Source organism: Phyllostomus discolor, chromosome 3 (genome assembly GCF_004126475.2).
Source record: "Phyllostomus discolor isolate MPI-MPIP mPhyDis1 chromosome 3, mPhyDis1.pri.v3, whole genome shotgun sequence".
NCBI classification, from domain to species: domain Eukaryota; kingdom Metazoa; phylum Chordata; class Mammalia; order Chiroptera; family Phyllostomidae; genus Phyllostomus; species Phyllostomus discolor.
The window spans coordinates 50,433,230-50,458,196 of NC_040905.2; the positions used below are offsets into that span (position 1 = coordinate 50,433,230).

Consider the following 24,967-nt stretch of genomic DNA (forward strand, 5'->3'; position numbering starts at 1 on the left):
TATCACTCTTTCCCTGTGTTCCTGGGAAAGCGTGTGTGTGTGTGTGTGTGTGTGTGTGTGTGTAGTTCAAAGCACAGTTCACTTTAAATGTTTTAAAATATATTTGTTAAAAATATGCTTTTCAAACAACTAAAACCGTAAGAGCAGAGACGAGCTTCCTGTACGTGGTGCTTGCCTGTACGGGAGAGTGCTCTGGCGTTGCTCACCCTCCCCGCTTGCTCACACTGGCCTCTGTTTGCATTTAGATCCCCAGGTACATCATCACGCTTCATGAACTCCTAGCTCACACACCCCATGAGCACGTGGAGAGGAAAAGTCTGGAGTTTGCTAAATCAAAACTAGAGGAACTGTCCAGGTATGCAGAGAACGTACAGTGAAGGCCTGTATGGGAAAGCAGCGAGTCAGTGGTCTGTGGAACCCTAATTGTATGTCCAGGGAGCAAGAAGCAAGATGCAATCCAGCTTCTCAGAAAGTTGGATGATACCTCTTGAGATCAGGTCTACTTCAGTTTAAGTTTGAGAATGTTCACATTTCTTTCAGTATAATAGAAAAAATGAGTTTCTGTTGCATTTTTGTATTCATATTTGTCAGGAAGCTGGAGAGGTATATCTTGGATTTATCAGTAGCATTTCAGTGTTCCAGACAGTTATTTATATCTGTTCCTTTAGCTTGTACAGGATAAATGTATAGGGGTCTCTAATTTGCTCTGCCTCTGAGAAACGGCACCCTAATGGTGGTCGTCACTGAAAGCCTTTCGTGAGATGTGCTGCTGTCCTGCTGCACTTACCCTCAGCGGTCCCAGGGCACTCACTGATCATCGACCCTCTCCTCATGCAGAGTCATCACCCACATTGGCTTTGCTTTGGGTCGAGGCTTGTTGAAGCCTGGACGTCCAGTGGAAGCCTCACAGTCCCAGTTCCAATGATACAAGTTCCCAGGTGGAGCTCTTGTTCGCTTTCCTGCTAGGGCAATGCAAAACTTCTTTGACAGTGATCCTCTCTGTGTGGTGTCTGACAGGGTGATGCACGACGAAGTGAGTGACACTGAAAACATAAGGAAAAACCTTGCCATCGAAAGAATGATCGTAGAGGGCTGTGATATTTTGCTGGACACCAGCCAGACTTTCATCCGCCAAGGTAAGTCCTTACGCGGCGGACCCACCATCTAGGTGATCTCTGCTTTTGTCCCATTATCCCTGGCAGACCCAGGAAAGCATTTTGGAGCAGGCTTGAGTTAGAGGTTTGATGAATGTGGCTCGTGCAGAATATCCCCATGGCCTTGACCGAGGCTGTGGTTGAAGCCCACTTTTGCGCTGTTTCTTTTTAGGGACCATGAAAAACAGCAGCACGATAATAGTAAAGCACCGGTGGCACAGTGAGTTACATCCGACTGCACTGTCCTCATTGGAGCGCACATTCTCCGCAGCTCCCTTGAGGACAGGTGGGTCGGCCCATTGGAGTGTCAGTGCCGGGTGGTGATGACAGCCAGGCACAGGCCCAGGAGAAACTCGCATTACTTACATCCCTTTCCTATGGCAGTGGGGACAATGGCTGAGGTGCAAACAGCTGTCTCTTGTTCCCATTTTTCATCAGCAGTTCTGGAGGCCCCACATGATGTGGTTTGATTGAACCGGTAGCTCCAGTTACCATCAACTGTCACGCGTGACCCCTGCCCCACTTCAGTGATGGCGAAGGCATCTTGTTTGTGGGGTGTGCTTTGGTGGCCTCTCCCAGTAAATTAAGCTTTTGAAGAGTTAAAGATATTTGTGCTGGAAACCGTGGAGACAGAACAGCTTAATGGTGCATATCCCTCCGTGGCTCTCATTCCAAAGTGCAAAAATTGAACTGTATCCCAAACCCCGTTTAAATGCTTCGGTCTTCTGAGGGTGGGAAGTATGTTCCTTGAGATTGATTTGAGACAGCATAGTATACACACTTATAATTTTGAATTTGGTGAAGATAGGCACATAAATTTGGGACTAACCTTTAATGTAGTTTATATTGTGCCAATATTATTTGAAGACAATTTGCATTTTTGTTGCATACCAAAATGTGCTGCTTAAAATATTTTTTTACCTCATCAAACCAGACATAACTTGTGTTGTGCACATTAATTTTTGCATAGAACACTTAGGAAATTTAACACATGCAATTCTGCTTTCTATTTATTTACAAAGAGAGAAATCACACATATGTTAAAGTTTGGGAGTATATATTAGGAAATGGTACCTTTTTTCATTTTTGGCTTTTACGATCAATTAAAAAATAATAGTGCAGTACAGTGCTAACAACGCCAGACCTTCTCAATTTCCCTTCTGCTCCTCTGCACAGACTGCGTGCCCACACTGGCTCCCACCTTCCTGGCACTTGTCTGCCCCCCTCTGTGCCTTTCCGTGTGCTATCCTCCAGCCTGAGGGCTGGAATGCCCCTCTCCATCTCTTCCATGCCTCTTAAAGGTCTGCTTGTCCTTCCCACATCAGGTCACACACCTCTAAGAAAAATTTCCCCCTCATCTTCCCGTCCCCTCCCCTGTCGTTAGGATGAATTTACCTTCCTCCTCATTTCCAAGACTCCTGGCTCCTGGTGCATGTATTTCATCCCTTTGTGTGTTATAGGTACATGTTTGCATGCCTGTCTGTCTCAGGAATCATACCTCTGAAGGGCAATGCTTCTGACATCTCTCTTGCCTCCTGTGATGTTTTCCATGATAGATACCTTGGAAGATGGGCATTGGATTCAATTGAATTGCTTATTGTTGAAGTGCAGTTTGGGTTGTAGGGTGTCTTATTTTGTATTATTCTTGTTGTTTAGAGTTTACTGAAAAATACTTACTACTTGACTTGAGCTTTATAATATGTGAGAATGGAAACAAAATTTTCTATCGCTAGTATTTAATTTCAGAAGGAACTTTTGATTGAAAAGGATGACTATACATAAACATTTAATATATTTCTACAGACTGTTTTGATCTAAGTTTGTAAAAACATCTGTAATGAAAAATGCCCGAAGTTTGAATATATTGAATAAGTCATATTTCTTTTCATCATACCTGGAGGAAAATCAACCATGAGCCACTGCTCCCTTTGATTCAAGTCTGGATGTTATTTATTGCTTGTTCTATGTCGTATGTTTAAGGCACTCCTGTTAGCTATTCATATAGCTGATGTTATTATTGTATTGATGTTGATGCAATGATTTGCCTTTCAGCGGAATTTTTCTGTATTCTTTGGTTTGGTTAGTCTGTTTAGGAATTATTCAATGACAGTGGTTTAAAAATCAGACTTTAGTATGAAAGTAAAAAGTAATTGAATTACAGACAGTTTGGAAAGTTTGCATTGTTTTGCTTTGATTGCTTGTTAGCACTCTTACTAAATATCCTTAACAGGCTTTAGAACCCCTGGAGGTGTGTTTTTTTTAAACTCTTAAACTTTTAGGGATTCTATTTTCTATGAAATGGACTACAATTTGTCTCTAATTGTGTTGCTTACTGTTAGCGGTGACATGAGGTGTGTTTCAGTGTGTGGTGTTCATGAAATACATGTACATGGTTTCAATCTTAAATGAATTTTTATTCTGAGCAGTAGAAAAAATAAGTCATCTAGGTTTTCTGAAAGGTCTCTTCAGAAGAGCAACATCAGCTAATCTTAAATGTCAGTCCATGGGAATTTACTAGTTGAAATAAAAGAAGTTTTATTATACATTGATTCCAGTTATTAGATAGTTGATGAGTAGGATGCAAAGGACTGTATATTGCAGTGGTCTGATATTGTCATTTATTGTCCAACATCTATTCAAAGTTTGTTGAACAAATAAATGTGTAAGTGTCTGAGGCAAAAATAGGAAGACAGCATAGTTGTGTCACCAAAAGTCAAATGCTGTCTCCTCCACTTTTTTGCTGTGATATTGGGCAATTTAATTAACCTCTCTTTGCATCAGTCATGTCTCCTTAAGCTGTAGAACCTATATTTTAGGGTTGTTGTGAAGATTTAAGGAACTAATAATGCTCATAGGAACGTGCAGGTTAGTGCCTGTGAGATTATGACATGAACTTGAAAAACCAAGATCCAAATTTTGGAATGAGTTTCTATTTTCAATACCATAAAATATATATAAAGTTTAGTAGGAGATGAAGGCACTCTAAATTGACATTTTGTACAGAACCCATTATGTGTAGTCAACATTGTCTTGTGAAAATATGAATCAAGGAAATTAAGTAAAGCCAACTGGATTCAGAGTGAAATGCACTGAGAATGAGTCATGGACCTCTCTGGTACCTTAATCATTCCCACATACAAAATGACGGACTTTCAATGTACCAGTGCTCTTTGAAATTGTAACATGGGGTCTAGCAATATTTATACCTTCTCAAATGCCTAACCCAATACCTGGGAATTGCTCTTCATTCTTTTTCACTACTAGTGGAATTAAGAGTAATGGCATTATCATCAAAGAGACAAGAGGTAGAAAATTCTGGTGTGTAAGTGGAGAAAAGGGAACACTTGTGCACTATTGGTGGGAATGTAAATTGGTGCAGCCACTGTGGAAAACAGTGTGGAGGTTCCTCAGAAAAATACAAATAGAACTGCCCTATGATCCAGCAGTTTCACTTCTGGAAATATATCCAAGGAGAACAAAAACACTAACTTGAAAAAATATCTACACCCTCATGTTCATAGCAGCATTATTTGTGATAGCCAAGACAGGGAAACAACCTAAATGCTCACTGATGATGAATGGATGTTGTGATATGTACACACACACAATGGGGTATTATTCAGCCACAAAAAAAACAGGAAGGAAATACTATCATGTTTTGACAACATGGATGGACCATAGAGCATTATACTAATGAAATTAGTAAGACAGAGAAAGGCAAATATTGTATGTGGAATTTAGAAAACAAAACCAAACAAAAAACTGTGAACTCATAGGAAAAAAGATCAGATTTGTGGTTATCAGAGGTGGAGGGTGTGTGGGGGAGGGGACATGGGAGGAAGGTAGTCAAAGGCACACACTTCCAGGTGTAAGGCAAGTAAGTACTAAGGATGTAACGTGTGGCATGAGGGCTGTAGTTAACACTGCCGTATGGTATGTAAGGAAGTTTTTTAGGAGATTAATCCTAAGAGTTCCCATCACAAGGTGCTTTTTTAAAATTTTCTTTTTATTGTTTCTATATGATGGATGCTAACTAACCTTATTGTGGTAGTCATTTCACAATATGTGCAAATCCAACCATTGTGCTGCATGCCTTAACTTACACAATGATGCACGTTAATTATTTCTCAATAAAACTGGGGTAAAAAAAAATAAGAGCATTAGCCAGTCTTGAATGCCACTCTATGGGATTTTGGTCATTGAAATAATGTGTTTTGTTGCAAGTTGACTCTAATTATTAGGCAGAAATGACAGAGATGCAAAGACCATATCCTAGTAGTGGTCTGCTACTGAGGAATTACTAATTTAATATTAATTATTTCTTTATTTGCATTGACTAGAGAGGGTTTTTTAACTGTCATGGTTGTGTTGAAACATCATGTAAAATATAAGATAAAATGTGAAAAATCCACTTAACATGTTTTTTCAATATAATTATTTTATAAACCAAACAATAGTGTTGAAATTGCTCACTTTTAACTGAGCTGTATACGTTTTTGTAAATACCTAAAACGCGCAGTTTCCTAGTTGGATATGAGGTTAACAGTTATAGATCAAGCGCATTAGTGTGTAGTTGCCAAGGAAACATTTTTTTTAACCTCAAAGCTAAAATTTACAGTAATTGCTAATACATGAGTTAACAGTGTATTCTATAATTTCTGATTTATGAACTAATTAAATGCTAGAAGCATTTACCAATGAGTATATTGTTCTTGAGTTTTCATAGCCTTGGTGATATTCTTTCTGAAAATGTCTCCCAAGCCCACTTGTCCACCAAGGTACCTGCCTAGGCCTCTGTCGTTCACTCTGCCCTAACTGACCCACGACCACCCATGGTGAAGCTCCCTTTTCAGGTTTCAGTTTTTATGATGCTGAATCCACTGCCATCTCTTGGTCATGCTGCTGTGAGATGCTAAAAACTGAGAGCTGTTTAGACTCTCAGGCCTCAATTTCCCCTTCTGTAAAATGAGAGGGTGACCCAGGTGCTCTGAAAAATCCCCTCTGGCTTTGATTCCTTCCCGTGAGTCCCATGAGTACAATCTTTCTGCTGCTATTACTTCTTCATTGACTTCTCTAAGGGTTCTGCTTTGAGCTTTCCTCCTCCCTTCTTCACTCTTCAAATTTAATTACTTGCTGCCTGCATTCTCTGCCAGCTTGCTCCCACCTCCCTCACCTCCCTCATTCACTCTGTGCTTGCCTGCTCCCTTCAGCAGACTCAAGGCTTCGCCCCCACCTCCGTTCCCAGTCCCACGCCCTGCCCAGGACTGTTTCCATGCTTTTCTTGAGGCCCCAATAGCTGCCTCTCTCTCTCTGTCAAGGAGCCCACCTAACACTCACCTGAACAGAGGGAGTCTGGACATGGCAGCTTTGAGCCCTTTACCACCCTGCACACCTTTAGATCTTCCTTACAAAGTAGATGCCTTTTGGAATATTCATGTTAATGCGAACATTTAGTGAATCAAGGTTTTACAATTTTGTGTCTATAACACTGCTCCCGCCCCTGCTCACCCCCGCCCCCCGACCGCCCACTTTAATTTGTGCTCATTACAAAAAAAAAGAGTCAGGGAGCCCGGAAAATGTATGAAGGGGAAAACAGGTTGCCTGCAGTCTCACCTCTCAGAGATGACCACCGCTTACATTTAAGTGTTTGATATGCACCGAACCGTGTTCAAGAGGCTGACCTGAGCCTTTCTAAGTCTGCGTGCGTTTGGGGGAGATGGTAGAGATTAACTAACAGTGGAAGTAATACTGGCTCAGGCCATTTCAGAAATCAGAGGCAAGGTATTTGCATGAATCTTAGTACTTTTGTGTTTGATACTTAACTTAGATTGGAATTTTATTTTGGGGAAAGGGAGGTCATTGTTAGGGTGAAATTATATGAGGTTTATGCAGAGCTTCTCACGTGGAAGTGAAGATAGTTTTGATCACAGGAATGTCCTGGGTATAGATTACATGTGGTTTCTTTTCCACTTAGATTCCAGAAAGAATTTTTATCACACATAATTTAAATGTAAACTGAAATAGCTATCTTTTAAAAATAGTTCTTAACTAGATTGTGCTGAGTTATATAATTCATATATTTTTATAATATAATGTATTGTATATTCTATTTTTCAAATACAAAGTAAACTCTATTAATAAGCTCTTTAAAATGAAAATAATGAGAGGAACTAAGAAGGTGAAATGGCGTAAGAGAAGGGAGGGGCAAAATATGTGAATTGAAATAAACTATAGTATAAAATCTAGTGACTCAGTATGCACAAAATCGATGAACCAGAGACATGGACATAAAGAACAAACTGACAGTAACCAGAGGGGACAGGAGAGAGGGATAATAGGGGAAAGAAGGGGAAGGGCCATCAAGGAACATGTATAAAGGACCCATGGACAAGCCAACGAGGTGTGAGGGGGAGTGAATGTGGGAGGTGGTGGTGGGTAGGGCAGGGGAGAGTAATGGGGGAAAATGGGGACAACTGTAACTGAACAACAATAAAAAAGAGGGAAAGGGGAAAAATTAAAAAAGGAAAATAAAATTATTTATATTAAAAATTAGCTATTTTTCTTCCTTCAGTGCTTCAGGAAGAATTAATTCTAGTATTTGCTTTTTATTATGTTATTTTATTACCATATGTGATTATACAATATGTATCCTATTGTTAGATTAATAAGTTCATTAAGATCAAATCACCAAGGACAGATGGAAGATGTGCCTCCTCTGAATCCAATTGGCTTCCTTTCCAACTTATTTTCCAGATTAGAGATGAATAATCAATTCTAAAGCATTTTATAAAAATATTATGAATTAGTGTGACTTTTAAAACACAATGTACTGATTCTTCTGCTCAGAGTGTAGGGGGTTGACTTGTTCCAACGGTGCATCTGATGAATCAGATGAATCTTTGGTGTTTATTGTATCAGGAAGGGCTCTCACTTCATAGAGTTTTAATTGCTGTGTATTCTTCACTTTTGTGATCACCAGGTTCTCTTATTCAAGTACCTTCTGTTGAGAAGGGGAAACTTAGTAAAGTTCGCCTGGGTTCATTGTCTTTAAAAAAGGAAGGAGAAAGACAGTGCTTCTTATTTACAAAACACTTCTTAATTTGTACAAGGAGTTCAGGAGGAAAGCTGCATTTGCTCAAGGTACTGGTTTTACGTGACTATTCCATTTATGTTTCATGCATTTAAGTGGCATTCAGGTTAATGTAATTATGACTTTCCCATGAGCAGTTTCATAAAATATCATCACAATTGCACAGTGAGGTAGTGTACAGGTACCAACCTTGACATTTACTTTGTTGTCACGTGGCTTTAAAGAAATAGAAATTTAAATGTGCGTTACAGTTAGGCAGTGCAATTAGAATCATAACCTGAACAAAATTACTACTAGTTGATGACTACTGAGCTACAACAATCTTGTCAAATTACTACAGTGCCTATTTTTGTTAATAAAGTTTTATTGAAATGTAGCCATGGTCATTTGTTTATATTTTATGTGTGGCTGCTCTCATCTGCTTTATAAAATGGCAGATTTGAGTAGTTGCAGTAGAAATCGCATGGCGTGCAAAGCCTCACAGGTTTCCTATCTGGCCCTTGACAGAAAAGATCTGCCTCTCTATACCTTCTGTTATTAGTGCCTGGGCATATTGTCCAACACCGTGATAGTGGCTTTTTACTGCCTCACCTGCTTCATGGTTGGGGAGTTCAGCCTTTGCTGAGCTGCATCCCTTTTCAAGGGCCCCTGAGGTGCCATCTAGTCTCCTGTAGACTGACTTGCTAAATTTAATAAACATCAGGAGTGAGAGTGGGTTGGGGAGAAGAATCATGAAGTTAAATGAGTTTAATTACTTTTATACATGTAAATTTAATTTTGGAATCTATAAAATTATTTGTGATGTAGAATTACTATGCTTTCTTCTGCGGCAAGGACTGTTTGCAAATCAGAGCTTCCCAACCTTTGCAAGATTCTCAGGCTCCTAATGAAACATTGGCTTCTTTCCAGACAGGTGGGGTTCTCTCACTAATAGAATGCACCTTGATTGAGGAGCCTGATGCAAGCGATGATGACTGTAAGTTAGACTCCATCACTTAGAATTATATTAGAATTAAAAAGTCCTATGATTTTTGTTTGTTTATAGCTAAGAAGAGTTGCATAAGGAGGCAGTAGAGATGCTGAGAATAAACTCCCTGAAGTCATTTGTGTATGAAAAATTCTGTTGAACCATCTAACCTGTAAACCTTGTTAAACTGTCATTGGGAATTCACATTTTACTGAATTTGTCTCATGACAGTGACTTTCAGTGTCAGGCACAGAAGAAAAGAATTAAATTAGAACTCTGTAGATTATGGAAATTAAAAAAACCCAAAATAAAACAGATCATGAAATGAAAGGGAGACCAGGATCATAATCCTAAATAACCTACTAACTTTAGCTTTTTTATGTGCTTCTGAGCTTAAGCCTCCCCCATGCTGGAGAAGTACCACATAGCTGAAACAAGATTCTAGACTCGAACACTGATCGCATTACTATAACTACGTGAAAGCAGCTGTTACTCACGGTGTTGTATTCACATCTAATTGTTTGGTTTATGTGTATTGAAGCCAAAGGTTCCGGGCAAGTGTTTGGACACCTGGACTTTAAGATAGCGGTGGAGCCTCCGGACGCTGCCCCTTTCACTGTAGTCTTGTTGGCGCCTTCGCGGCAGGAGAAAGCTGCTTGGACAAGCGACATAAGTCAAGTAAGCAAGTGGCTTTTGACGTAGCTTTTTTTTTTTTTAATTTCATGACATTAACTTTCAAGGAGGATTTTTAGAGTTGATCTATTTTTATTAAAAAATTACATCTGGTTGCTGTATATTACCACTATGTATCTTGATGGCTGGAATCACTTGTGTTTTGTTTGTTTTCTTTTTATGTTTAAAATTTACATGAAATGTAGTAATTGCATTTTCCTCCTGGGCATCTCATACAATTTTTAAATGTAATCACTGGTGTTGAATGGTGTTAAAATATCCCTGTTAATAATAAATTCTCCAATGACTTCAGTGGATTTCTTTTTTTTCTTTTTTTGCTTATTTGTTCCTGAGGTAGGACAATGGTGAGAGATACAAAAACTACTAACAAGGGCAGGGCTCTGGGGAGAAACCACAAAGGAAGGGATCACACAAAGAGAAGATACTATCTGTACTATGAAATCCAAAAATGAGCTCCTGTATTTCATATGGGAAAAAATAGGAAACAAATTTGCTTATTTTTCCTTGATCAGCAATGTCCAGTTAGAGCATTGTTGCATTTATTCAGGATTTGGAAATACGTCAAAATTAGTCACGATTGGACTTGGGTGTTTTAAAGTCCAAGCTGTACATTACTTTTGGCTCCATTAACCAATGTAGGAGGAAAGTGTTTGTGTGAGGAAAGTATTAAAAGAAAATTTGATAATTATCTTCAAAGTTGTTACCTCAAGGAAGATGAAGCAAACAGAAGAGGCCTGTATTATAGATTCTATTGTCTCTTTTTTTCTGAAGAGCTAATAGTTATTTATATATAAGATTTTAGGTAAAAATCTGAACTATGTAATAGTTCTTTAGATATTTAATTTTTTTCTGAGTGACTGAAAACTGTGGGAAAGTAGAAAGAGAATAAATGTCAAACATAATTATTTTTGTATGTCAAAGAAATTTTTCAGACTTAGTCTCATTTGCCCTTTATAATGGTGTTCTGAAAGTAAACAGAAATATTAGTCCCATTTCACAGGTTTAGAGGCTAAATGTTTGTCCAAAGTTACATAATTGTGTTGAATCAGGATCAAACCTAATCCAGGTCTTTTATTAGTACTCTAAACATTCTTTACAGGATTTTTGCTTATATACACCCACAACTACTTTGATGGTGAGTAAATAGCTTAGAGTGAAGATACTTCTGTTCTGGCTAACAAAGGAGTGAAAATGTGGGTTCCCCCATATTTGCATAACTACATCCTTATGGTGATTTATGAATGCTTTTATTAACTCTATGAAAGCATTAATTCATGACTGTATGAATTAGTACTTTAGTTTTTATTTGTAATGCTTCTCTGACCTTATGAAACTCCGAATCATTCGCTGATGCTGTGAATGTTGATTGACTAATCGCCATGCGTTGCTGGGTACTGGGTAGGTACCAGGGACCGGGCGATGGTCTCTGATTTCAACAGGTGGGCTATTAGGGATAGAAAAGGAAGTAGACAACTTAGTGCAACAAAAGTTTGTAAGTGTTGTGAAGCCAAGATAAGTAGGAAGATTGGGGAGAATAGCAGTTGACAAAGGTGTTTTCCTAGCTGCTTCTAACTTCTACCTTACGTACCTGGGGCTCCTAAGATACACAATTGATACGAGCTTTAAGTGACCTTCCTTAGAGTGTCTGGTGAGGCACTGTTAGGAAAGAAAGACCCTTGGGGTACATGGATGAGTCCAGGCCTGGTCCTTTACAGATAGGTACCCAATGCTTTGCCTGCCACAAGCATCCCAGTGTGAGACTGTTACTTAGACTACACCTTGTGACAGAAGCATGCAGCTTCCTCCTGTTTCTCCAGTGTGCTATGGCTAGTGTGTTAAAGTGCATTAGAATATTTCTGGAATCCAATTGGAGAAGGACATTAACAGGAAGTTATATCTTTTGGAGGGATGATGGTATCATTAAATGACATTACTATGTTCAGTAGAGCCTTGATATTGTGTGACTTCGGCACTTATGATTTCACTGATTCAACAAATCGAGTTATGCAGTGATGCTACATACCACCCAATGACAACAAAAAGTTCCCCTGTCTGGCGTAGCTTACATTCCAGTGTCGGGCAGATGGAAAATGAACAGTAAACATAATAAATAAGGACACACTATTTTATGTTAGAGCATGATCAGGCAGGATTAAAAGGTGATTGGGCTGTTGGTAGGTAGCCTACCCAAAAAGGTAGGTATGTGTGGATCAATACAGTTTCTCAGAGGTAGTCATCTCGTTCTGGAGAAGACATCTAAACAACTGTAGCAGGTGATGGAGATAACAGGCAGATATGTGGTGAAGGGAAAGTCGTTCCACACAGAGGGAACAGCCATTTTAAAACCCTACAGCAGAAGGACACTGAATATTTTGGGTACTAGCATGGAGGTCACTGTGGCTGAAGTAGAACATGAGAGAGGGAAAAGAGATAAAGAGGAAGGCATTTAAGTGGAGTTGTTAAGGAAGCAGGGGATACAGGAGTTCAGTGTTTAGGTCCAGGCAGGAGACTCTATGCCATTTAGGTGATATCTCAGGCTATGAAGCTGTTGAGATCACCCAAGGAGCAGCTGTAGATAGAAATGAGAAGAGGTCCATGGCCTGAGTGAGGGGTCAGGGAAAATAGCAAAGAGTGCTAAGAAGGAACCAACAGTGCAGTCGGAGGATAGCTAGGGGGCATGGTGTCCTGGGAGTCAACGGAAGAAAATGTATCAAGGAGGAGGGATGGTCAGGTGTCAACTGCTACTAACGGCTGATAAGGTGGCGAGTGTTGTGAGATACTTACTGATTTTCCTGATGTGGGGTTTGAATGGTGGGTGGGAAGGAGGGAGTGCTCCCCTAGTGATGGAGCCTCGCCTGCTGCCCACATCCTGCATCTCAGCTGGCTTTGTTCTCTGCTTAAAGCATTTTCATTTTATCGGAGAAGCTATGTGCTCTTTATACACTGACGGAATTTGTCAGCCTCCCAAGTATGTCTCTGGACATATTCATTATTAATAAGTTGCACCTACTGAATGCTTAAAAATGTACTGCTTAATATTTTATAATATATATGTAAAAATATGGACACAAAAAAGGAACTAAAAATTACTCCCAACACCCAGCACACTAAATAAATGTTTGTCAAAGCATTTTCCGCAGGTAACTATGTTAGAATTACCTGAGGGTTTTCAAAAATGCAGGTTCTTGAACCCACATTCCAGACACGCCCAGGTTTTAACAAGCTCCACAGATGACTTTTGTACAATTAAATCAGGGAAGCTCTGCCCTGAGGAGCAGCTGCTTCCACCTCTGAATCCTCCACAGTCCTGCCACAGAGGGATAATTTTACAGCGTGACTCTCAATGTGTATGTGGCATTTTTGCTTTTTACCTCATATACATCTTTCCATATATCTGTAAATTCTTCATATTAGTGTCTTCTAATCTATATTAGTATATATATATATTCATATATTAGGATATATATATTTACCTGTATATATTCTACCACACTAACGTACCATTTTACTAGCTTTTTCCAAATACTAGGCATCTGATATAGGCAGTTTCTTGATTTTAGCATTAATATATGCTGTGGTGCTAAACATCTTTGTGCTGGGAGTTTCTTCCCTTTCGAGGTCCCTGGCTGGTGCAGCTTCGGCACAGCAGGCGAGGCTGGTACTGAGGGTCTGATCGCTTGCATGATTTCATAATTCATGACTCGGCAGACGGCCTCCACGCTTCAGGAAACATGTAACTCCTCTTCGCTACGTTACTGGCGGGGTGTCTGTGCAGCTCTCTCTTAAGTCACGTCAAAGTTGAGTTTTGCCACATTTATCAGATTTTCCTATTTAATAGAAAACTGATATTATTTTCTAGTGGTTTTGATATACTTCTGTAATTATCAATGAGATTACCATTTTACACTATTTCTGTTTCTTGTCAGTTCGTGCCAGATAAAGATTTATTCAGTTTAGTTATCCACAGACCAGGGAAATGAACATTTTCTTGTGATTCCTAGTACGAATGTGTTTGCTGTTATTTTGCCTTTTATTCTTCATTCTTTATTTTGCTAAATCTTAATATTTGACACCACCTTGCTAAACTACTGTGTTACAGTAATCACACATGGCTATTATTTAAGATAAAAAAGTGGTTCTTGAGTATTGACACAATCCCAGTTTCACATAAAGCAGTCTGTACAAAAATTAAAACTCTTGGCTAAGCCAGGCCTCTGTCTCTGAGGCTGTAATTTTCAGAAGTTACAATTGCTTGAGTGATTAATTACACTGTTAGTTACACCAGTGAGGCCATTATTAACTGTTGGCGCCTCCAACAAAATGGGCAAGTGGCTAATGGTCTTGAGCAATAATTCTTCCTTTTTCCATCTATTTATAGGAAAAAAATTGAGGCTGCAGATCTGACCATTCATTTCGATACGGTGCATTCATTTGTTCTTGTCTTACTGTCATACAATAATGGTGTATACAACACACTTTTCTGTAATTATGGGTATTAACCAAAATGCAGGATTAAAATTCACCTCTGAGCTTCTTGATTTGGACAGAAGTGTCAAAATATAGACCTGTATAGACAAATTTATAGCATGCTGACTTGCTCTCTTCCTTAAAATAGCTTTTCTGGAGTCAATAGGGAATTTTCTATTTTAACAAAAAGGTGTATTAAAAGAAAAAAGTTGCATCTACCCTTTCTTCCTACTACCTAGATATGCTAAGAAGGTAAAAAATATGGTGACATAGTAGACCACTGACCTTTTTGAATAGCTATTGCCTGAAGCAAAACTCTCAAAAAACCCTGCTGGAGAAGTCATTCTCAACACTTGACAGGGACCAGCTGTGTGGGAATCACCTGGGGCTTTTGTGAATGTACATCGGCCCAGGCCCTGCCCTAGTCACAGTCATCACCACCGAACCGGAATGGCCGTGGCCCGGGACCCGCTTCTGTTACCCTAGGAATTTTAAGGTTTACTATTGTTCACATAAATTCAATGTTGCCCTTAAAGATATGTGACACCTCGCTTATTGCCATGTTTTTCTTGCATAAGTGATCTAAATTTATTTTTCCAGAGCTCAAACTGTTCTTCCCAACACCACCAAGATACATGGTTGTATGAGAGTAAATATTTACCACTCCTTCCCGTATAAATATTCATACACACATTCATATAAAGGTATCCCCTGCTTTTCTAAAGGTCATGTTACATCACTTTGCTTTTACAAAAGACCCATGTTATTTCCTGATGTTGTAAGGAAGTGAATTGAAGTGGACTTCAAAATATTCCATTTTGTTTCCAGAGTTGGGATCCTCTATACTTGGTCATTGAAATAATGGCATAAGCCATGAGGAAACAAGTTTGTAAGGAAACACAAGCATGAAAATGGCTAATATACTAAATAGACTGAATAGTAAAGTGATGCCACTGATCTGAAGATTCTTTTATACATATTTACTCTTTTTTATTATTTAAAAATCCTCACCTGAGATTGATATGTTTATTTATGAGAGAGAGAGAGAGAGAGAGAGAGAGAAACATCCCATATATGTCTCGACCAGGTATCGAACCCTCAACCTAGGTATGTGCCTTGACCAGGGATGGAACTCCACAACCTTTTTGGTTTATGGGATGATGCTTGAACCAACTGAGCCACCCAGCCTGGGCCACATATTTACTCTTTCATTTAGTGTTGGGGCTTAGGATAAACTGGAGTTCAGGACCTATGTGAAGTTACTTGTGATCAGCTTCTTCATATCATTTAATTGCAGTCATAAAGCACCACATGGGTCCTAGTTACTAGAAGTAATTTCTGATTTTAAACTTGTTAAATCTTTTTTTTAAAATTTTCTGTTTTGTTCACAGGGAATGTGTATAATTCAAAATAAATCCTTCTTTAACCCAAAGTAATTGCAAAGAGAAATTTTAAATTGATAAAGCGTAGATATAAATAAAGAAGGCAGAGAAAATCAGCAAAAGTTCCTGAAAGTTCCTTTTAGAAAGAAAAGAGATGAAGATAAACAGGGTTTCTTGTATGCCACAAACAGGAGAAATCACACAGTGCATTCTCATCACACCGACGTGGTGCCAAGAGAAACTCTGCTGGAGAAACTGGTAAACGGAGGAAATTCGTTGGCAAACCGCCCCCTCCCCAAACACCGCACAAAACCAAAACAACCAGCTGAGAAGCAGGCATAGAACTTACTAGTGAAAGAGAAGATGCATTTCTTGTAAGGAAGCCACTATTTCTCCTCTGCCTGCCCCTTGGAGGGCAGATGTTGAGTATAGCCGAGGCAGTCGCCGCCAGAAGGTAATAAACCTCTGAAGGAGAGCGGCACCTGCCAGAGAAGTGTGACAGTGTGATACTGTGGGTAGAATCTTTGGGAGAGACACTGCAGGGAAACAGTCCTTATGTCTGTCTTCAGGTACCGGCCAGGTGTACAGTTTTGCTGTCTAGACATTAAATCTGTTCATCAGTGTATAACATGTACCTGCCATTGTGTGTGTGTGCGTGCGTGTGTGCGTGTGTGTGTGTGTGTGTGAGGGAGAGAGAGAGAGATGAGAAACTAAATTGTTTTGTGGCTTACACAATTCTGAGAATGTATGATCTGCCTTGTTTTTCATGTGGGTTATAATTGTTTCTTCTTTTCATTTCACAGTGTGTGGACAATATACGGTGTAATGGTTTAATGACTATAGTGTTTGAAGAGAATTCCAAAGTTACTGTGCCACATATGATTAAGTAAGTGCTATACTTCGTTTCCTTGCATTTTAATCAAGATCGAATTGAGAGAGAATGTACAATCCTGAATAAAATATTGCTTCAATATCATTCTGCTTCATATCGTGAATGTTTCTTGGCAGTAATATGATCATTCATGATATGCCATTATAAACAAGACTATCAAAATGCTTATTGGGATTTATAGTTTATTGACTCTGAGCATAGAAAAAACTGTTTTCATACTGTTCCATATGCCTTCAGCCAGGACAGAAAATCCTATGGAGATTTTCAAGTTCAGTATAAAAAGCTGTGACAGCCAGATGTGCCCGAGGTCAGAAGGTGGATCAAGGTGTAGCAGATCCTCTTGGCATCTTCCCAAAAGTGTAGATCTTGTTACTTAGGTTCAGTTATAGAAATAGTTTAGATTTTGAAGACAATGTGAATCATCTGGCTTTTCCATGGTTGCATCTACCCGCTGCCCATATATGGGTCTGTCCTAGAGCTGGTTGCCCAGGGCTGCTGTCCTGCTCTCTGTATTGTTTTGTTAATAAAGCAAGTCCTGTCATTTAAAGTGATTGACAGGGATGCTCTAGTTTAAAATGAGAAGCTGTATCAATAACTATGTGTCACAGCTTGCTTTTGTCTGTATGTACTTCTTTCTCCCAAATTCAGAAATCATTTTGAGAGTATTTTGGAGCTGACCAGGTTGTCTCTTGTGCTCATTTTCTTGGTTATTTGCTTTCCAAGTTCTAAGAATAAAATGTATTTTTAAAAGCAGTTCTGTTACATATTTTTAAAACTTACATGAAACTAAGAAAATGTTTGTCTTTATACCTTTTTATGTGGGTTTTTGGTGGGTCTGAGTTGTTTATTCTAAGGCAATAAATAACATTAACTTTACTCTTCACAGGTATTAACTATAATCAGCTTCATTCCAATGGTACAACTTTTAAAAAATTAATTATTGTATGAGGTGAAGGCAGAGTATATCACACTGGTGCCATAATTACTATGGAAAAAAATTATAAAAGGGTGATAGTATTTTAGGCTGGGTGAAAAACAAAACAAAACAAAAGCCCCCAAACAAAAATCCCCCACAACTCATAGACACAGACAACAGGATGGTGATTGCCAGACGGAAGGGGATGGAGGGAGGTAGGAGAGGGTGAAAGGTGGGTAAGGGAATCTTTAACAAAAGGATGATAGTGTTTAAATTACTAGTCAAATTAAAAAATATCTGGGGTAGGATTATTTAAAAACTCTAGGGCAAAAATTTCTTTAGTGTTTAGTTTTCTAGGTTTTTAGTTTAGTGTAGTTTTTTTAGAAAACCAGGTTGGGTTAAAAATGTGTAATGGTAATATTAAAACCAAGAAAACCAAGTATAAAATATTAAACCAGAAGATCCAAATTGTGACTTGGTTTTAAAATTCACATTGTTGGGCTAGAGTTTTTGTATTAATTTTCTACCCATGAGATTCTTATTTTAATATTTCATAATACAATATATATTATTTTTATTTGTTTAAAAAGTATTCTCTCGAAGGTTAGACAGCCATGAAAATCCAAACTGCTTTGGAATGAGAATATGTAAGGTGGACACTGCACCCGAGTTACAATACTAAACCCAAAGCTGTTGCATATCTACTATTCATACATTTTGTTGACTTTAAAAATTAATGCAGATAAAAACTTCAGTTTCATGCCTGACCGGTTATGACTGGCACCCAAATGCCTCTCTGTCCCCAGTGATGGCAGCTTGGCCAGTGTTCATGTCCAATGTCATTGGTGTAACTGCCTCCCTAATGGGTGGAGACTTCCCTGCCTTTGGGTACACAGAGGTGATGCTTGAATGAGTAGGACTGTTTGTAAGAACAAAAACCTCTATCTCGAGCTGTGAGAAGTTTCAGTTGGAGTCACACATTTTGATGCCCATCTGTACTGTACTAGATATACATCCAAGGCAGAGTTTCATATATTTCTTTCTTCTATTTTTCCTTACCTCACTGAACCTGATTCTCCTTAATCAGAGGAAAGAGGATGATTTTGCAATTTCTGTTCCTTATGATAGTGTCCTCCATGGCTCTCTTCTATCCTAAATTCTCTATTCTTGTTTCTCTGTGCATCTCCCTGGCTATACACCATGAAAAAAAAAGAGAGACATTTTGCAGAGTTAAAAGAAAAGTTATCTTAATCATGTCTTGTTACTGACATGGCAACACTTCGCAGGCACTCACTTCCTTTTAAATCTTACTACTTGTACTGGGTGATATGGGTTTGATGCTTTAAGATTTTAAGGTTTTTTTTTAAGTGTTTACCAAAAGGGAGCAATTCTTATCATAAGAGGCTTAAGTAACACATTATATCTTGGAAGTCCCTTGGGAAATAAAGACTTGTAATAAAAGAAAATTAAACAATTTCATAATATATCATATTTTATTTACTTAAAATTAAAATATAATCACAATTTTAAAGGACAGTGGTATAATTAGCTTTGTTTTATATTTAATTTTATATTTTATTTAACCCAACAGATCCAAAATGTTAATACTTCAACATCTAAATAACGTAAGAAGTATTCATGAAATTATTTACATTTTAGTCAGTTTTGTTTCAATTTCATGTTGGCTACAGCACATTTTTTCCTCCTAGTGTTTTGATTGAAGTAATTAAAGTCAAAAGATGAAAATCTCAAACTACAATCAAAATGCAAAATTGTGACATTTATTAGGTAAAAATACCCCTTTAAGTGGTGTTTTACATTTTATGTATCAGGTTGAGGCTTGCTTTCTTTTAATAAGAGTTGACCTCAACTTTCCTGGAAAATAGAGGTTTTTGGTGGGAGGTGGTGGGAGAAAAGGTGGTCGCCTCAGTCAGCCATCTTCAGACAGACTGATTCATCCAAGTTTCTAAGGTCGTTTTACAAATGAGAAAATTAAGAGCCAGAAAAGTACAGTTGCTTGAGGGTCACATAAAGAGTGGAAAAAAGACCCATGCAGTTTTCAAGAATTTTAAAGGACATTTTTGATATCAGTAATGAGACTAAAACTAGTAGCCCACCCTTAGTCGATTTCTCGGTAGGGGTTAGCAGCTCATTTAAAATGCCCTTTATGCCCCCATGTGAAATACTTCCACCTACACCGAGCATACTTTGGGGTGGGAAGTTTCCAAGAGCAAGCTAAGAAAAGCTATTGATTCCTTTTTATCCAAAAGAAAATAAATATATAATTTTAAACCCCTCGAAGAGCTGAAGGGGATAATTATGGGCACTCTCAAAAAGCCAACTAATTCTTAGCAAGCAGTTGCCGCACTGAGCATCACCGGCCCTGTAGCATATCCTTTAATCAGGTGGTGAAATCCAAGGCTTCATTGATTGCCCATTCGAAGATGTCGCAATAAAGGGGAACAAACGATCTCCGAAGGGAATGTGAGGGCTCAGGGCACTTCTAAGGAAGGAGGGCATTTCTGTGAACCACACTTGGGTTCAGCCTTTGCTACTAAGTTTATCCTCTTGCAAACTTTGCTCCTCCGTTGGCCCCTTTTGCCCTTTTAACAAACGCTAATTGGGGTGAGCTGAGAGCTCTGAGCAGGCAGAGGCTCCTGAGGGCTGAAGTGCGAATCCTCTCACAGTTTGCACGCCCACCTGCTGCTGGGGCTTCCAGTGTATGGGTCCAGTTGGGTTGAGGAGCAGCCAGATGGAAGGTTTTACAGAATGAGAAAAACCAGAGTGGTGCAGCAATCCGTAGAAGGGTTTGCAGCCTGTATTTCACCCTTTCTTTTTAATAAGGTAAAACTGGTATATAATATCAGTTTCAGGTACACATTATAATTTGATATTTGATAATTTGAAAGTGATCAACACCATAAGTCTATTACCTATCACCATGCAATTCACTCTCTTTGCCCATTTTACTTTAAAAAAATGAAGACATTTTAATACTGCAGAATAATGAAAACAAAGCATTTTACACAATTTATAGATTAAACTGTGCTCATGAAGTGGATATCTTTAAATGCACCAATAAGCTAGAAAGAATGGAATAAATTAAGCATTCAACTCAAGATGTTAGAAAAAGAATGACAAAATAACCTGCAAGGAAAGTGTAGGAAGGAATAATAATTAAAGACATTAATAAACAGACATTAATAAAGTATAGAAAAACAGTAAAATTGATAAACAGACAGTTCTGGAGGGAGAAATACATAATTATATAATCTATATAATACCTAATGTAACATAATTACAATAACAGCAGACATCAGCAAATTAAAATACAGAAAAACAGAATTGTTAAAGAGCCAGTTCCAGAGGGAGAAATACCTATAATATAATCTATTAGTCAGTTTGGCCAAGAACAAGTGCACAGAAGTAGAAGTGAGCAAAAGAAGTAACCACAGACACAGCAATGACATCTGTCCCCCCTCCTGACCCTTTGTCAGACATCACTTTTCAAGGGCATTTTTGATATTCTGATTTAAGGGCATAAGCAAAGCCCCTTCTAAATAGGGCTTTGGCCTCCTTTCCCTATTTAAACATGATTGAAATAGAGAGAGAAGGGAAGGGTAGCAGATAATGCTATCCCAAAATGTGCCACTTCGTTATATTGGTTATTTTGAGCAGTAGGAACTTGAAAAACAGTGAATGCATGGATAGGCTTTCTCCAAACTCCCCTTATCTGCCTAAAGATAGATCCTCTAAATGAGACTCGATTGCTGTAAATGCCTTCCCAGAGAGTTTCATCAGCCAGGGAGGACTGACCCTTGTCACAGGAGAGGAGGCTAGAAGCCGACACCACTCCCAGAAAAACTGTCACACACAATTTCATCTCCTATCTATTCTTCTAAAGACCTGTTCATCTTTCCTAAGAATCATTTGCTCTTCCTTAAGAGGCTGCCATTCCTCTTCCCCTTTCCTTATTAAGATGGTGTTTAATCGTGAGTCTAAGCCACCTTGAGGAGTTACTCATTTCTCCCTGGGTATCTCCCATGCATTCATGTTAATAAAATTGTTTATTTTTCTCTTGCTAAACTGTCTTTTATTCCAGGGGTCTCAGGCAAGAACTCAGAAGAGTAGAGGGAAAATTATTTTTCCTCCCCTACAGAAGGAATCTACAAAATGAAATGAATTATTATTACCTCCTCCACAATCAAGTCTGAACTTCCTAAGTTATACTACCATATTTGGTGTTTTCACAGCCCTGCCTTGTGGTATGCAGTGTCACGTCAGCGTCTCTTAGCAAGTGCAATGGGATGTCCCTACACAAGTGTGTATGTACCAATACATATCCACCCAGTGGCCGAGGTGTCGTGGGCTTGTTCTCATGCTCCTGCTTTGTGCACAGGTCTGATGCCCGTCTTCATAAAGATGACACTGACATTTGCTTCAGTAAAACACTCAACTCCTGCAAAGTGCCCCAGATCCGCTATGCCAGTGTGGAGCGCCTCTTGGAGCGGCTGACAGACTTGCGGTTTCTTAGCATCGATTTCCTCAACACCTTTCTGCACACCTACCGTATTTTCACAACAGCAGATATGGTACTGGCGAAGCTTTCTGACATATACAAGAGGCCTTTCACCTCCATCCCCGTCAGGTAGGCCCGGGATTTGCCCCTCATGAAAGTGTAGTCCTCCTAGTCCCTGGGTCTCCCACAGATGAGCAGCTCTGAGGGTATTGTCTTGCCTTTGAACTTACCTCACCACTAGCAGGGGATGATAGAGGTCACAGATAAATCCTGAGGGAAGAAGTTGAGAACCCTGAAGTCCCCAAGTGGCCTCTGCTGGCTCTGTGATTATTTGGAAGCTAACTCCATTATCTGAGGCTTTTCTATTTTATTTTTTACAGTTGTGCTCTTTAAACTGTAATATGCATAAGAATCACCCGGGGGTATTGGGAAATGGCAGGCTCTGGTTTGGTAGGTCATTTCTCACAAGCTGCCCAGAGATACCAATGCTACTGGGTCCTTGGACCGAAGTTTGGCAGCAAGGATTAGACACAGCCTAAAAAGTATCTGTGTGCCTTTGGCAAGCATGTGGAATACAGGTAGCACTGAAATAGGAAATCCAGCACAGAAGTGCGATGATATTGTGGCCTTTTAATGTAGGGAGCATGTTCTTGCCTGACATCAGGGGAATCGTTTTCATTTGGCTGCAATCTCTGCTCATATTTTTAGGTCACTGGAATTGTTTTTTGCTACCAGCCAGAACAACAGAGGTGAACATTTGGTGGATGGCAAATCCCCACGCCTGTGTCGCAAATTCTCTTCCCCACCACCCCTAGCTGTGTCCAGAACGTCCTCCCCAGTGAGGGCCAGAAAGCTGTCGTTGACTTCTCCCTTGAACTCAAGGGTAGGAGCGTTGGACCTGACCACCGCCCCGGCATCCAGCAGCCCCACCACCACCCACAGCCCTGCGGCGTCCCCACCGCCGCACCCCGGTAAAGTACCGTTGGATCTTAGCAGAAGCCTTTCCTCTCCAGAGCAAAGCCCAGGATCTGTAGAAGAGCATGTAGATAACCCCCGCGTGGATCTGTGTAACAAGCTAAAACGAAGTATTCAAAGAGGTATTATCGGCTGCCACGCCCTGTGTTTGCCGGCCACCTGCTTCTGCACCATCCCTTCTGGACCCCCAGCTCCCTCTCTTTATGACTTCTGCATAGAAAGTAGAATGTAGACAACGGGTAGTCAGAAGAACAAAAACCTGTAGTTCCCTCTAGCTTTTGTGGAGAGGAGATCAGTTAGCTCTCTTAATGTCTCTTAATGTCTTCTAGAGGAAAGGCTACTTGCTGTTGGTTGTTTGTGGAAGAATAGCATTTTCTGAATGATATTACTGGAAGGTTCTTCGTGGAATATCGTTAAGGCTGGTTGGGTAAAGAGCCTACCTAGCGTGGCACTCTGCATAGAGGTAGGTTGCGGGCACCTTCCTCCTTGAGCTTGGCCCTCAGAGCCTGCTCCTCCTGCGGTGTCTGCCTGAAGCACTTGTACTGCCTCCAGCCTCCCCTGCAAAGGGTGCTCTTGCCTGAAAGCATTTCGATGGCTTCTTCAGTCTAGTTACCAAGGCAACACTCCATATTACAAAGGAAATCTAAAGAGAAAAATCAAATCTGAGACAGTGTTTATTGTCCATGGCAGGCAAAACGGTTTTTTAAAAGGTGGATTAGATGATTTGTTTTCCTGATTAAATTCTCTAATGACTTCTTATCATACTTAGATTACAGTGCGTTCTCCCTGCCAAGGCCTTCAGACCCCATGAGAATTGGATGCTATCTCCCTCTCAACCCCGCCCCTGCCATGCTCCTTCATCTGCGGGGCTACAGTCACATTGATTTCCTTTTTATTTTATATTTATTATTATTATTTCTTCAACCCTCACCTGAGGATGTATTTACTGATTTGAGAGAGAGAGGAAAAGAGAAAGAAAAAAAACACACACACATCGATGTGAGAAACATCAATCAGTTGCCTCCTGTACACACTCTGACTGGGTTTCAAACCTGCAGCCTTCTGGTACATGGAATGACGCTCCAGCCAACAGAGCCATCCAGCTAGGGGTGATTTCCTTTTTGTGTTTCAGAAACACCTTAATTATTGCTGCCTCAGGACCTTTGCATGTGTTCTTTCCTCTGCCTGGAGAGTCTTACCCCCATATAAACTCCATGAGATTAGCAGCCTTAGCTATCATGTTCACCTCTGTATACTCAGTGCCTTGTCCAGTGCCTGGCAAGTAATAAATTTTTGTTCAATCAATAAATCAAGCAAATAGAGGTTCCTATGGCACCTCACCTTCCCTTCCTCAGCTCCATACAATGTAGCTAGGGGTTGGTGGAGGCTATCCTTGTTGCTTTTATAATCCAGTGTTTCTGTGATGTAAACAAGAAAGGTTTCACAGCCAAATTAGAAGACAGCTTTATTTTTTGCTGTGTAATTGTTACAGAACAGACAGGGGGAAATTATTGGCCCACCCAGGGATGCCAAAAACTGTTACAGATCACAGGGGGTTGAGGACAATATACTATTATCAAAAAGACCCCCCAGGTTCATTATGTCCACTGCCTTATAGGAAAGATGTCCCTCAATGCCAGAGATTCGTGAAAAGGAAATGTTTATTTGATGCTATACACACTTAAAGTAGTGACCTAACATCTTCATCAAAGTCCCAAAGTTCCTTGAAACACCTACAAACACACACAGTCTTTCCTTCCCCCTTTGCCTAGTCTGGGGTACCATATCTCAGGAAAAGAAATAGAAGTCCATGGCTCAGGCAGCCCCCAGTTCTTCCCAGTAATCTGTGCTCGGCTGGTAGGCCTCCCTCACTTCCCAGCACCATCAGCTGTGTTGCTGGGATCTCTGCTAA

General features: G+C 39.7%; 1 protein-coding gene across 6 annotated transcripts in view; it reads left to right on the forward strand.

Annotated features, from left to right (window-relative positions):
* Positions 1-24,967, forward strand: part of RASGRF2 (Ras protein specific guanine nucleotide releasing factor 2) — a 192,888-nt gene that overhangs the window by 84,559 nt on the left and 83,362 nt on the right. For 3 of the 6 annotated variants that reach the window (XM_036020479.1, XM_028532107.2, XM_036020482.1), the window contains exons 8-15: positions 246-355; positions 1,018-1,136; positions 8,134-8,294; positions 9,154-9,220; positions 9,753-9,889; positions 16,557-16,639; positions 21,961-22,209; positions 22,789-23,177. In XM_036020479.1, the coding sequence (XP_035876372.1) occupies positions 246-355; positions 1,018-1,136; positions 8,134-8,294; positions 9,154-9,220; positions 9,753-9,889; positions 16,557-16,639; positions 21,961-22,209; positions 22,789-23,177 (1,315 nt within the window). The remainder of the gene's footprint in view (positions 1-245; positions 356-1,017; positions 1,137-8,133; positions 8,295-9,153; positions 9,221-9,752; positions 9,890-16,556; positions 16,640-21,960; positions 22,210-22,788; positions 23,178-24,967) is intronic. The other 3 variants (XM_036020480.1, XM_036020481.1, XM_036020483.1) reach the window with 1 other exon arrangement.